The sequence below is a fragment of the Plecotus auritus genome (genome assembly GCF_963455305.1).
Source record: "Plecotus auritus genome assembly, chromosome: 3".
In the NCBI taxonomy this organism is placed as follows: Eukaryota; Metazoa; Chordata; class Mammalia; order Chiroptera; family Vespertilionidae; genus Plecotus; species Plecotus auritus.
The window spans coordinates 222693562-222708886 of NC_137772.1; the positions used below are offsets into that span (position 1 = coordinate 222693562).

Genomic DNA, 15325 nt, shown 5'->3' on the forward strand with positions numbered 1-15325 from the left:
ACCTTTTCTCTTGCTTTCAGATTTTGGCTCTCTATTTGACTTGGAGCATGACTTACCAGATGAATTAATCAACTCTACAGAATTGGGACTAACCAATGGTGGTGATATTAGTCAGCTTCAGACAAGTCTTGGCATGGTACAAGATGCAGCCTCTAAACATAAACAACTGTCAGAATTGCTACGGTCTGGTAGTTCCCCTAACCTCAATATGGGGGTTGGGGGCCCAGGCCAAGGCATGGCCAGCCAGGCCCAACAGAACAGTCCTGGATTAGGTTTGATAAATAGCATGGTCAAAAGCCCAATCCCCAACATGGGGATGGGCACTAGTGGACCAAATCAGGGTCCCACACCACCATCTGCAGCAGGTATGATGAACAGTCCAGTAAATCAACCTGCCATGGGAATGAACACAGGGATGAATGCTGGCATGAATCCTGGAATGTTGACTGCAGGCAATGGACAGGGGATGATGCCTAATCAAGTCATGAACGGTTCAATTGGAGCCGGCAGGGGGCGACCTAACATGCAGTACCCAAGCCCGGGCATGGGAAATGCTGGCAACTTAATAACTGAGCCCCTGCAGCAAGGCTCTCCCCAGATGGGAGGACACGCGGGACTGAGAGGCCCCCAGCCTCTGAAGGTAAGTGCGGTTGGGGTTTGTGTGCACTATCGGTATGTTTTTTAGTGTTCCAGTCTTGGAGGGAGGGGTGAGGTCAGTTCATTTATTTTTATTGTTCGTATTCAATCTTCTTACATTGTGTAGCGTTTTCCACATATTTTTTTTTTTTTTTTTGCTAAGGCTCTGTAAATCCTAAGTATTGTCACAAATTTTTTGAAGCTCTTCTGTTAAGTAAAACATTTTCCATAACTTATTGGTATACCTTCACAGTTTGTTCCAAATGATTGCCAGCTAATTCCTATTCTCTCTGGCACAAGTATTAGAATATTTTCATATTATTTCTAAACCCACTTTAGCCTTCATAGCCTCCTTATAAAAATGCAGTTTGAGATAATTGCCATTATACGGTCTTCAGGTAGACTTCATTTGTTACCACTGGTTTGACTGTCCTTGGTTTTTAAGAGATATTTCTTTATTATAAGATTTTTTTTAAGTTATTTTTCCTTATTGCTTGATGGAAATTAAGGTGTATTCGTTTAGTATGAAACCTTAGCTAATATCCTAGGTGTTCCAATGCCTACTTTTAGTTTTATGAATTAGAGAATGCTAAGTATGTTTAAAAAAAACCAAAAAACCTTAAAATGAGTTCTCTCTATATAATTAAGACATTTTAAACACATTCTTGATGCTTATTTTGCCATATTTTTCCTGTATATTTTATTCTTTTTTCTTAAAATGGTATCACACTATAGTTGTCACTGCCTGGGATGTGGTTAGTAAATATTTGTTGAATGAAAGAGATGGCTTTGCTTGAACGGTATTGTTGGAGATGGGTAAGATTCTCACAAGGAGTCAAGAGCAGGTTTTTTCTGTAAGAGGAATAATTTTTAGCAGGCATTAGGATTTTCGTGCTCCTGAGAATCATGATGGTGAGAGCCCTAGGATTAAATTAAGACATAGGCATGAATCAGGAATATGGGAACTAGGGTCAAATGTAGCTGTATGAAAAGCCCTTACAGCTTTTTTACTACACAGTAAAGAATATTGACCTGCCCTAGCTGGTTTGGCTCAGTGGATAGAGCGTCAGCCTGCGGACTGAAGGGTTCCAGGTTCGATTCCGGCCAAGGGCACATGCCCGGGTTATGGGCTCAATCCCCAGTAGGGGGCGTGCAGGAGGCAGGCGATCAATGATTCTCTCTCATCATTGATGTTTCTATCTCCCTCTCCCTCTCTGAAATCAATAAAGAAATATATTTAAATATATATATATATATATTGACCTTAAACTTGGGAAGGGATTCTGTTTGGCATCCTTACCTAAGCTGTAGATTCTCTCTTGCTGGCACTTTTATGTTGCTGTAGTTTACCTAGAATATTTGGAGTGAAAACCAGAAACAAGAGGTGAAATATTTATTAGGTACTCTTCTAGGTTCTAGGAACGTAGTTGTGAAGAGCCCCTGCCTTCCTGATATTTATATTCCATTGGGGAGAAGAGGGATGACAGACAGTAAATCTTCACTGATTGATCAGATATTTATCGAGTCCCAGTTTTGGTGCTGAAGATAGAGCAGTGAAAAACTTATTTCATGGAACTTACTTTCTAGTGTTCACATAAGGTGTAAATGTGTAGCATCCCAGGTAAGTGCTGTGGAAAGTAAAGTACGGGTAAGGCTGTGGGGAGAAGGCCTGCCTCAGTTGGGAGTTGGGCACTTTTATTTATAATCTAAGTCACAGATTTCTTTTTCTTTTTTAAAAGATTTTTAAAGTCGATATTTGGAGAGAGAGGAAGGGAGAGGGAGAGAAAGGGAAACATTGATCGGCTGCCTCCTGCACACTCCCTACCAGGGATTAAGCCCGAAACCTGGGCATGGCCCTGACCGTGAATTGAATTCCTGGACTTCTGGTGCACGGGCTGACGTTTAACTAATTGAGCCACACTGGCCAGGGCAGAAGCACAGATTTCTTGCATTGCCATTGTTTGAGGAACTGGGTGTACACAATGAATAAAACAGACAAAATTCCCTGTCCTTGTGGAGCTTTATTTTCACAGGAAGGGGGGATCCAAATATAAAAACTTTACTAAAATATTTCCTTATTTTAGCCTTGGCCAGTTGCTCAGTAGTTAGAGCGTTGGCCCAAGGTCTGAAGGATCTCGGGTTCGATTCCCAGTCAAGGGCACATACCTTGGTTGCAGGTTGGAGCCCTGGCCGTGGGATGCAACCAATCGATGTGCTTCTCTCACATCCCCCCCTCCCTCCCTCTCTTTCTCTCTCTCTCTCTCTCTCTTTCTTTCTCTCTCTCTCTCTCTCTCTCTATATATATATCCTATATAATAAAAGCCTAATGTGCTAAGTGTCCAGTCATCCATTCAACCAATCAAAGTGTAATATGCTAATGATATACTAAGGCTGCTCAACCACTTGTTATGATGTGCACTGATCACCAGGGGGCAGACAGTCAACCAGTTATTATGATGTGCACTGACCACCAGGGAGCAGACACTCCAACCAGTAGGTTAGCTTGCTGCTGGGGCCTGACCAATCGGGACTGAGCGAGATGGGCCAGACATGCCCTGGAGCCTTCCCAGCTGGCGAGCCTTCCCGGCTGGCGAACCTCCCGCATCCCTGCCTGTGCCCTCTCGCAATCCAGTACCCCTCAGGGGATGTCAGAGAGCCCATTTTGGCCTGATCTCACAGGCTAGGCCGAGGGACCCACTGGTGCACCAATTTGTGCACCAGGCCTTGCGCGTGTGCGTGTGTATCTGCCTCTCTCCTTCCTCCCTCCTTTCCACTCTGTTTCAAAATGAATGGAAAAAGATATCCTCGGGTGAGGATTTAAAAAATACATATATTTCCTTGTTTTAAATGAGTGCCCAGATTTTAAACCATACTACCTGAGTTAGGATATGGGCTATCCCACATCCTTCTCTAAATTTAGCTGCATTTTGTGAAGCTTCTTGGTTAAATCATTTCACAAGATATTATATCTGCCTCCTAAAAAATGCTGGTGACAAAAGAAATTTGAAAATTGTTTTTTAAAATAGCTGTCCTTTGAGTATGAAAGAAGAAATGAAGTTAACTAATACACACTTCATAATGGTGTGGACAATGGAACTACACTGCCTGGGTTAAAAATGGATCAGCCACTTACATAGTAGCTACATTACATCAGGCAATTTGCCTGCTCTGCCTCTGTTTTCCCATCTGTAGAATGTGCATAGTCAGAGTGAGGTGTAAACTACCTCAGAACTATTGAAGAACTAAATGAGTTGATAAAATAAGCTCTTTATGCGTGGCATATAGTGAGTACTTATTAGTGCAGTAGGAGTAGTAGTAGCAAGTGCTCAGTATTATTGTAGTTGCCATTCTGTGATGATGTTTTAAAACATTTTTATGGGGCAGGAAAGAAATCAAAACTACATCATATGGTTAAGTTACAGTCTTTTAGAAGGGCAGCTGTCCGCTATAATGGAGAATAAATTGATGTACCACATGAACAGCAATTGACGAGGATGTGGAAGATGCTACTAGTAGAGACATCAGTGTGTTAATATATACATTTGAAGGAAAGTTTACTTTCTTTGGAACTAAGGATTATTTATTTAAGAAGTGCTCATTAATATTCTGGAGTTTTTAGTTTTTGGTTTTTATAGAAATACAAAATAAATCTGTCTATGAAATAGCTTATTGTGATTAAGGTGACACTCAACCACTAAGCCATACTGGCTGGGCTCAAATTATTTTTAAAGAAAGAAAAAATAATCCCCTGTATGTCCTTTCTGTTTTAGCTTCCTAGAACTGTTTGTGATTTCCTGGTCATTTGCCTTTTCGGTTTAGGTAGTTATCTGTATTGCTGTGGTCTAGGTAGGTGATGGGTAGTTGGTCATCTTGATCATGTTCGCTATAGAGAAGGGAACAAAATCAAATCATTACATTGTAGCAGAAACTAAATATAGTATATTCCCTTCCAATTATATTTGGTGAGGGAGTAGTTGGGTCTGGGGTTACTTTCTAATGGGCTGAGGAACTCTGAAGGAGACTGCAAAACTAAAGCCTGAGTCTGTTGGTCCGAGTGACCAGAAGTGTGGGGAATGAATACATCAACCGAATAGCAGTCAGTATATTTGAGACCAGTCTGCTAGAGAGTAAGCTTCGAGTTTCTAGGTAATGCATTGTGATTGAGGAAACAAGCAATTCAAGGAACTAATTGAAACTCGGTTAGTATAGGCAGGCAAGGCAGTGACTATGTGAACAAATATGAAGGACCAGATTCTGCTGGGATGTAGTGTTTGAATAAATAAAGACATTATGCTTACGAAACATTAAGGCAGCTTATAAATGCCCTGCATTTCATTTTTGTAAATAATGGACACTTAAAAGCATAACTTAATATCTGTTGGTGTGTATGGCCTGTCATGCAGGTTCTGTGATAGAATGGCTTTCATGTTATGTCTAGCACAAATTTCCATGCTAATAGCAAATAGAAGCGAAATATAACTCCCCCAGATATAGGCGTGCATGTTATTGGAACTGTCTATATATATATAAAAGCCTAAGCGACCGTTAAGACAGAACGACTGGTCAACCAGTCGCTGTGATGCACACTGACCACCAGGGAGCAGGGGCTGCCCCCTGGTGGTCAGTCCACTTCCACAGGGGTGGGGGGGTGCCGCTCATCCAGAAGCCGGGCTTACGGCAGGCACGAGTTGGGCTCCTCCCTGGCAGCTTGGCACATTGCTGCATCCCGGGGGGGGGGGGGGCGGGGGGGCAGGGACCCCGGATTGTGAGAGGTTGCAGGCCAGGCTGAGGGACTCTTTTCTCCCCCCCCCCCCAAAATCCATGCACCGGGCCTCTAGTATTAGTGTAAATATTAGTAGTTTGTTTGTTTGAGCACATATGTACTAATGTGTGTCAGAGACATGGCATGCCTTATATATTTTATTGATTTTTTACAGAGAGGAAGGGAGAGGGTTAGAGAGTTAGAAACATCGATGAGAAACATTGATCAGCTGCCTCCTGCACACCCCCCACCGGGGATGTGCCCGCAACCAAAGTATATATATGCCCTTGACCGGAATCAAACCTGGGACCCTTCAGTCCTCAGGCCGACGCTCTATCCACTGAACCAAACCGGTTAGGCTAAATATTAGTACTTTAAAAGCATATGTAGCAGCAGCACTTGCAGCCACATTTGAAACTACCAAAAGAAACCTAAACTTGCATTGAAGCATATTTCTGTATCTGATTGTCCTTATAATCTTACTGGCCAGATACACTTAGGAAATTCCAATTATTGGAGACCGAATCCGCAAGTTTTTTTCCTTTAGACTGCCTGTTCTTTTTTTTTTTTTTTCTTTAATTCTTTATTATTGAAAGTATTATATATGTTTCCTTTTTACCCCATTGATCTCTCCCAGCCTGATCTGCTCCCGCCCCTTAGCACAGGCCCTCACTCCCCTACTGTCTGTGTCCATTGGTTATGCTTATATGTAGGCATACAAGTCCTTTGGTTAATCTCTTACCCCTCTCCCCCCGCCCCATTCTTTTAGGCTTTCACCCAAACCATGCCACTTCCCTTTCATTATTAGAGCACTGGCAAGTTACTTAACGCCTAGGCTCCAATCTCATCTGGAAAATATGAATGTACTTAAAATTTTTTCTTTATTACTTCGCCTTTCCACTAAAGGCAAACCTTTGAATGGACAAATATGTCATATTCTTATAAATTTGCAGAGTATAGATACTGCATATGATTTAAAAAACTGAATTTTATTTACAGAGGTTTATGCCATTTATTTTATGCCTTTTATAATTTGTTTTCCTTAGGTAACAAGCTCTGTTGTCCATCAGGTTATGGTGATGGTGCTACAAAGATAAATTAAGGTTCTTTCCCTTTTGTGCGTGTTCTGGGAATAGAGGCATGCATTTTAACAAATTATTTTATCACCTGTATTGTATTAAAAATAAAGGCATGAACATTTGTATCAAGATAGAAAGAGAGCTCTTGAACTGTTTAGGACAATAAACAGATGCTTCATTCACATAGATGGTAACTTTTGGATGAGTAGAATATGTAACTGCTGCTTAGTGATAGTTGTACCAACTGAGTAAGCAACCAAAAAATGAAAATGGGACTGCCTCTTTGTGAACTTGACTTTTATTTCTTTTATAGTTAGCATTCAGGAGTTAAATAGGAAAGGAAGATATACCACTGCCTAGTTTTAGGGAAAAGGAAAAGCTTAAGGCAAATACTGGAGATTTAAGAAGCATGATGCCCTCAGATTTGCAAGTTACAGGAGACCATGGAGCAGTAGCCAGGCTTCATGCCCACCAGGAAGGCTCTGGTATACCATGATTTTTCCCCCTTGCGAATTGAATAAGTGAGGACAAAAGGCAAGAAAACCTGTTGGACACAGCAGCCGTAGGCTGCGGTGAGGGGTTTGAATTAAGACAGTGACAGTGGGCATGGATATATGGGAAGGATTTGGGCGTAGTGGTGTAGAGGTAGAACTTGAAGGACCCTTTGATAGAATTGGATCTGACTGAGAAGGAAAAAAATCTGGTATGACTCCTTTTAATTGGGCAGTAGCTGCAGTGTCCTTATTTCTACTGAGTGCTTGCTGTGTGTTTCCAGTAGGCAGTGATTGGCTTATGGTGGGAACTTACATGGAAGAATAGAATTGTAAGTTGCTTGCATTATCACCAAAACATTTGGCTCTTTGATAATTAATACTCTGTTTCAAGTAATTATTATACAGTATGATGGCTCCAGATGAACTTATATAAACACAGGACGGGGGTGGGATGGCAACTACTTTTTAAAGTACATAACGGTTGCAAAGAAAATCAAATTACTTTTAAGTACCAAGTAGGTAATTTAATGAATAAAGAAGCTAGGTTTAAGAGAGCAAGAAATGGTGTGGACTCTGAAGTTTATGCTCTGTATAAAGGATCCGGATTCAAAAAGTTTAAATCACTGTGCCATCGTGTTCCTAAATAAAAAGGACATATTCCTCGAATCTATCAGTTTTCTACCTTTTATATAAACAAAATGTCTGGAATAAACATTCAAATGCTTTGACATATTAAACTCTTAATATATTTAGGGATTGGGCAAGTTACTGAGTTGAATTCATGAAGCCCATAGTTTGTACATTAAATGAAAGTTCATTTAATGCATTAAAAGTGGAGATGAATGCCCAGCCGGGTGTGGCTCAGCGGTTGAGCGTCGACCCAGGAACCAAGAGGTCACCAGTTCGATTCCTGGTCAGGGCCTATGCCCAGGTTGCGGGCTCGATCCCCAGTTGGGGGCGTGCAGGAGGCAGCCAGTCAATGATTCTCTCTCTTCATTGATGTTTCTATCTCTCTCTCCCTCTCCTTTCCTCTCTGAAATAAATAAAAATATATTTTAAAAAAACAACTTAGAGATGAATGATAAACCTTGCTTAGCAGGTATAGCTAAATAAAAATGTTATATGTTTTTCTAAAGCGCATTTATCTCAGATATTTACAGAAGATAGCCCTGTAAATTTACTGTACCTTAGAACCCTAAATCTTAATCGTTATTTTCATGAGCATTCTTCTACAATGTGTTCATATATGCAGAGGGTGTCCTTTAAATTTTTCTTTGTAATTTAGGAAGTGAAAAATGAAAGGGTCTATTAATGTTCAATTGATACTAGAGGCCCAGTGCACAGGATTCATAAACTGGTGGGGGGCATGGCCTGTGGGGATCGGCCCACTGTGGGAGCACTGCTCATTCCGGTCAGCCGACCCGCTATGGACCCATCCTCTGAGTGGCTGCTCCCTGGTCCAGCATCTTGCGTGGAGCCAGAGCACTCACCTCTCCAGGGAACCCAGTTGGGGCCAGACTCAGGGACAATAGGACTGAGAGGCAATGGAGTAGGCCTCAGTCCCATGGCAGCACGAACCAGCCTCCAGGGTTAACTCTGCAGCCCAGCGGCGGTGGTGGCTCCACTTCGCAGCCTGCGGGCCGCTCATCCCAGTCAGTCAAGCAGCGCTCCTGTGGTAGCGCACTGACCACGAGGGGGCAGCTCCAGCATTGAGCGTCTGCCCCTGGTGGTCAGTGCATGTCATAGCAACTGGTCAACCAGTCGTTCTGGTTGTTCTGCCGTTCAGTCGGTGGGCTTTTATTATATAGGATGGGGAATAAGATTTAATTTTTTCTGTTTCTTGTTCTTAGATGGGAATGATGAACAACCCTAATCCTTATGGTTCACCGTACACTCAGAGTTCTGGACAACAGGTTGGAACTGGTGGCCTTGGTCTCCAAATTCAGACAAAGCCTGTACTGCCAAATAGCTTATCTCCATTTGCAATGGACAAAAAAGCAGTTCCTGGTGGAGGAATGCCCAACATGGTGGGTAGTAATCTATTTACAAATTTGTCTTCAAATTGTCACTTTAACAAAAGAATTGTGTTAAACTTTTATCCCTTCTAGTATACACACTACAATCGATGACCCCTGTGATTGAGGAGACTTGTACCCTCCGTCCAATTCACATGGTATTTTGTCACTTGTGAACAGTAAGGGTGCAGGTCCAAATAGGAGTAAGTAGGGTTGCTAAAGGGAAAGTTTTGGAGGTCTGCTATAAGCTTCTGCTTGTGAGCATGTCTGTAGGATAGGAAAGCGGAACCATTCTCCCTGGGAAGGATCTCTAGCAAAGGATTCCAACTCCTAATGAACATATCTGCTGATTTGAATCTAATACTACTACACTAAAGGAACATCCCTCTTAAAGTTACGCGTTGTTTTAAACGTTGATTTTTTTTTATGAGAAAAAATTCTAACACTTTTAATTAACACTGCTCTTTTTCTGAAGTAAAACTATTTCTAGTTGTAAATGTGTCAAGTTATCCACATTCACTTTTTGGAAAAAATTGTCCTATGGGAATACTTTTTCTCAGATTTTTTTAGTTTTTTGCTTTGTGTCATATATTTATTGAATGCCGCCTATAATTGATACTCTAGGAAGTGAGGCAGTGAAGATAAAAGGATGACTAAAATGTGGCATTTCTGTCCCCAGAAATGTTTGCTTTTTTATTGGGGAGAAAAAGAAAACCCACAAGTTTCTTCCAGAATATTTAAAAGCTAATTTTTCAGCCACCTAAAAGATCTGCTTCTCAAGAAGCTCCTTTGTTTTTCAGAACCTCACTTGGACATGCTCTTCACTATCGATTCCTTGCTGTTCCCTGTCCACTGGAGTTTACTGTGTCCTTCTCTTTCTTCCCTTCTCTGTATTACACATTCTTTGATTATATCATTTGGTAATACAGTATTTTGTTTTCTTATTAAGTTGAACTTCTCAATGGAAGGACCATTTATTTTGGAATCTCCTGTATCAAAAAATGGAGTCTGGCTTATAGTAGACTGTCCTTAAAGGTTTTAACTGAAAATATCCAGGTTTGTATTTACTAGAGATAGTATATTGTAACCGAACACAATGTATCTTTATGGTTTTCTCCCTTAGGGCCAACAGCAGGCCCCTCAGGTCCAGCAGCCAGGCCTTGTGACTCCAGTAGCCCAAGGGATGGGCTCTGGAGCCCACACGGCTGATCCAGAGAAGCGCAAACTCATCCAGCAGCAGCTTGTTCTCCTTTTGCACGCTCACAAGTGCCAGCGCCGGGAGCAGGCTAACGGGGAGGTGAGGCAGTGCAACCTTCCCCACTGTCGCACAATGAAGAACGTCCTAAACCATATGACACACTGCCAGTCAGGCAAGTCCTGCCAAGGTGAGTTCTCAAGGGGTTTGTGTGCTCAGCAATTAATATTTACATCAGAGAGAAGAGAGAAAATATGGTCAACTATTTTGAGGTTCCTTTACTGATGTCTTCCTCTATGTAGTAGGATATTCTAAAATACGGTACCATTTGTGAGTGAGTATCTAGGGATGTAGTAGGAGAAAAAAGTTTAGGAACTTCTTCTTTGTGTTGATACTTACTTAGATTTGCCCAGCATAGCATACCTAAAATATTATTGAGGGTTTGCTAACTGACATAATACAATTTATATATTTGTGGAATCATTAGAAATTTACTTTTACAGAATAAAGTACACTGCACAGCTTGTTGGTGAAAAATAATGGGGCCTGGCCCTTGCCGAGTTACTGCCCTACACCAAAAGGTTGCGGGTTCAATTCCTGGTCAGGGCACAATACCTCGGTTGTGGTTTCCTTCCCCTGTCGGGGTGCACAATGGAGGCAACGCACCAATATTTCTCCCTCCCCTTTCCCTTCTCTCTAAAAATCAATTTTTCAAAAAATACATATCCTCGAGTGAGGATTTAAAAAAGTGTGTTTTTTTTAATGGGCTCTGAAGCCAGACTGCTTGCAATTGAATCCCATTTTGGGTACTCTCTGACTTGGTGCACATTACCCACTTTTTGCCTGCTTTCTCAACTGTGAAATATGAGTACCAATAGCTACCCTGTAGGACTGTTATAAAGATGAAATCAGTTAATAACATCTGTGACACTTGTTAAGTAGTCAATAAGTTAGCTGACACTAATGTAAAGATGTAACCTCTACTTTAAAAAAAGTTATCTTTCTTTTTTTTAGTGGCCCACTGTGCATCTTCTCGACAAATCATCTCCCACTGGAAGAACTGTACGAGGCATGACTGTCCTGTGTGTCTCCCCCTGAAAAATGCGGGGGATAAGAGAAATCAGCAGTGTAAGCCATTAAAGCTTATATATATGTATACATATAATTTTTTTTTCTTTATTGATTTCAGAGAGGAAGGGAGAGGGGAAGAGAGATAGAAAGCAATTAAATCTTTTATACCGAGTATTCCTAGACTCTCCTCATACAGTCTGTGGGATTCAGAGTATTTGATTATGTGAAGTTCCTGTGGCTGCCTAGTTGTTTTCACTTTTCATTAACTTCATATTAATGAAGTTAGACTTGAACTGTTTACAACCTAAAATAAGATCCAGAAACTTAGTCATTTTTTATAAAAAATGGTGGATGGCCTGGCCAGTGTGGTGAGGCTCAGCAGTTGAGCATGGACTCAGGAACCAAGAGGTCACCCCTTCGATTACCGATCAGGGCCCATGCCTGGGTTGAGGCTCAGTCCCCAAAAGGGGGCATGCAGGAGGCAGCTGATCGATGATGGTTGTTTCTCATCGATGTTTCTGTCTTATCTCCCTTCCTCTCTAAAAATCAGTAAAAACATTGAAACAAAAATGATGGGTGAATTTATGCTCCATGTTTAAATTCATGAAAACGTAAAAGATTAATGCTTTAACATTGGGCAAAGCATTCCTCTATATCTGTGATCTAAATATTTATATAATTTGAAATTATTTAAAAAGAGTGAAAAAAATGGAAATTATTTTTAGAAACCTGAAGCGATAATATGCTTTTCATAGAGAAAAGGCAAGTCAAGAGTAGAAAGATAGAAGTGCAGCTACCACATCTCCACTCTAGAAACAAAACATTAAGCGTTTAGGATTGAAAGACAAATTCGGAGATACATATAGAGCATGTGGAAAAGAAATTAAACTTCGTAAATTAATGAAGAAATCATAAGTAGCCCAGTAGAAAATTTAGACTAGGAAACAGACAGTTCACTAGAGGGAGGAAATACCATAAAGTCACTATGAAGTAAGAAATGAAGTTCCATCTCTCCCATCACCTCGGCAGAAGTAATGCTCCCTAGTGTTGGCGTCGGTTTGGGTCTGAGGCTTCCTACACTGGCTGGGACATCAATACAGCTTGCAGGAAGGATTTTGGGTGTTTTGGATCAGAAGCCTTTTCATGCCAATGGTCCCCTTTGACCAATCAGTTCTACATCTAGAAATTTTTTCCAGGGAAATAATGGGGGGAATGATGCATGTACTGAGATGTTTCACAAAACAGTAATTTTATGGTTTTAAAAATTCATTTAAACATGTTAGTCCTTTTTTTTTTTTTTTTTTTTAACCATCTTTAATATTGTAATTCTTTTTCTTTCTATAGCAATTCTGACTGGAACACCAGTTGGACTTGGAAATACTAGCTCTCTAGGTGTGGGTCAACAGTCTGCACCCAGCCTAAGCACTGTCAGTCAGATTGACCCCAGCTCTATAGAAAGAGCCTATGCAGCCCTTGGACTACCCTATCAAGTAAACCAAATGCCGACACAGCCCCAGGTGCAAGCGAAGAACCAGCAGAATCAGCAGTCGGGGCAGTCTCCCCAAGGCATGCGGCCCATGAGCAACATGAGTAAGTTTGTGTCCTAGTGAAAAATGGGATGTGTGTCTATAAATGCCATGTAATACATATAGGATTAACTCTTTAGATTATTTACTCTATGTGTATGTACCTTTCTCTCCTACCCTCAATTTTTTTGTCACGTTTAATTTTTGAAGTAATTTTTTTTTAAAGATTGTAGGTGCCTTGTAACCATATACCAGAGGCAACTGCTACTGGTGTATATCCTTCTAAATCCTTTTTGCATGTGTAACTTTAATTTCTAGGCTAGAATTCCATGTGTTATTCTATAAGACAATTTCTTTATGTCCTTTTCAGTGGTTGTATAGTCTATAAAATAATCTCTTAACGGATATTTGGATTTCCAGGTTTTTTGTTTGTTTCTTTGTCTTTTGTTGTTATTTTACTTTATATATTTTTATTTATTTTTATTTATTTTTATTGCCTGACCAGCGTGGCTCAGTGGTTGAGCGTCGACCTATGAACCAGGAGGTTATGGTTCAATTCTTGGTCAGAGCACATGCCCAGGTTGTGGGCTTGATCCCCAGTGTGGGGTGTGCAGGAGGCAGCCAATAGATATTAACTCTGTCTCCCTCTCCTCTTCCTCTCTCTAAAATCAATAAAAATATTTTTAAAATAATATATATTCTGGGTTCTTAATAGTCATTGCAGGTTTAAAGAACAAAGTAGTGTTTTGGTGACTTCTCCTTTTTGAGTACATTTTCTTCTAAATTTTAATTTGTACCAGCATTTGTTCACTAATGTCATGTACAGTTTATATTTTAATTATTCCATTTGGTGTTAGCTATTTTTCAGCTACTTTATGGAAATACTGGAACTATTACCATCAAAAACTTCCTGAGTTTTGCACCCTCTTCTAAAAGTTTTGTATCTTGCCCTAGCTGGTTTGGCTCAGTGGATAGAACGTCGGCCTGCGGACTGAAGGGTCCTGGGTTCGATTTCGGTCAAGGGCACATGCCCGGATTGTGGGCTCGATCCCCAGTATCGGGCGTGTAGGAGGCAGCCAATCAATGATTCTCATCATTGATGTTTCTATCTCTCTCTCCCTTTCTCTTCCTCTCTGAAATCAATAAAATATATTTTTAAAAATAAATAAATAAAAGTTTGTATCATTTATTTAGTAGATATGATCTCTATTTTATGCTTCCAAGCTGTTGGATTTTTAGAGAAAGTATTTATGTTTATGGGTCTGTGTCATAGCATCTTTATCTGAGTTGTGTAGTACTGGGGAGGGTGACACACCTACGTAAACATTTATACTGATGCTTCCGTGGGGAAACTATTCACTGTAACAGCTTGATATTACAAATGTGTCTCTGTGGCAGCACTGGCTGTAATGCTGGATGGAATATTCTCAGAGCTAACAATTTTAGGTACCTATGATTGACAAGAGCATTTGGATAATTGAATAAGCAACATTCATTCAGATGTGCTTTATGCTGAAAAACATACCAAAGGGACATGTTCTTTACTTTGTAACATTTCTAGTCTGGATGGGCGGGTAAGTGTTTAAACAGACAAAACTACAGGATCTCTATTATATGTCAGGTTATGAAGATTCTGTAGTAGGGAGGCGAAGAAGTAATCCCCTCTGGAGCCCCAAATTAGAGATTTTCGCTGTAAACCTTCCACAATCACATTCTCAATCTTCTAGTTGCTATTGAATTCACTTATTCTGTAAAGATTTTTTTAGTGCCCAGCCGGTGTGACTCAGTGGTTGATGGTTGACCTTTGAACCAGGAGGTCACAGTCAGGATAAAAATTTCTTGTGATAATTTCTTCAACACTTTTATAACTTTTCCTTCTTTTTTGGTGTTTTGTTGTTGTTGTTGTTGTTGTTACTGGTATTTAAAATATTCTTGTTTTTTTGTTTTAACCTAGATGCTAGTCCTATGGGAGTAAATGGAGGTGTAGGCGTTCCAACATCAAACCTTCTTTCTGACTCGATGTTGCATTCAGCCATAAATTCTCAGAAGTAAGTTTTACTTTGGATGTGGTCTGTGTTGTTTTCTAAACATGTTAGAACTTCTTAGATTCGAAGATATTCTTGATGGATAAAGACAAATACGGTGTTTGAGACCATACTTTTAGGCTTTCTATAACATATTTGAAATCGTATTAATTATTTGGGGAAATCTACAACTTCCCATATATTTCCTGTAGGAAGTTGCAAGTCTGCAGCTACTTAAAAAGTGAATTTGCTCTATCCCATTGTTAAGAATTAATCCATTGCCCAACGAATTCCCTGGGATAATCTGTGTCAAAATGCCAGCATAGTTTTAACGTTACAAGAGTTAGGTGTCTTCCCCCTTCACATAATGAAATGTTGTGGTTTAACACTTTCCCTCACAGAAGCACACACACATTTACACTGTCTCCCTACCCCACCCCACCCCACCCCAACTTCTTTATGTAATAAATAGACCTGCCACAGTGTCTTAGACCCATTGCAGTCATCACTTTCCACTCTACTT

The 15325-nt window shown here is 40.5% G+C and overlaps 1 protein-coding gene across 2 annotated transcripts in view; it reads left to right on the plus strand.

The window, feature by feature from the left end:
• Positions 1–15325, plus strand: part of EP300 (EP300 lysine acetyltransferase) — a 67768-nt gene that overhangs the window by 16754 nt on the left and 35689 nt on the right. For both annotated transcript variants that reach the window (XM_080661744.1, XM_080661745.1), the window contains exons 2-7: positions 21–640; positions 8822–8998; positions 10110–10371; positions 11196–11309; positions 12597–12842; positions 14733–14826. In XM_080661744.1, coding sequence (XP_080517870.1) covers positions 21–640; positions 8822–8998; positions 10110–10371; positions 11196–11309; positions 12597–12842; positions 14733–14826 — 1513 coding nt within the window. The remainder of the gene's footprint in view (positions 1–20; positions 641–8821; positions 8999–10109; positions 10372–11195; positions 11310–12596; positions 12843–14732; positions 14827–15325) is intronic.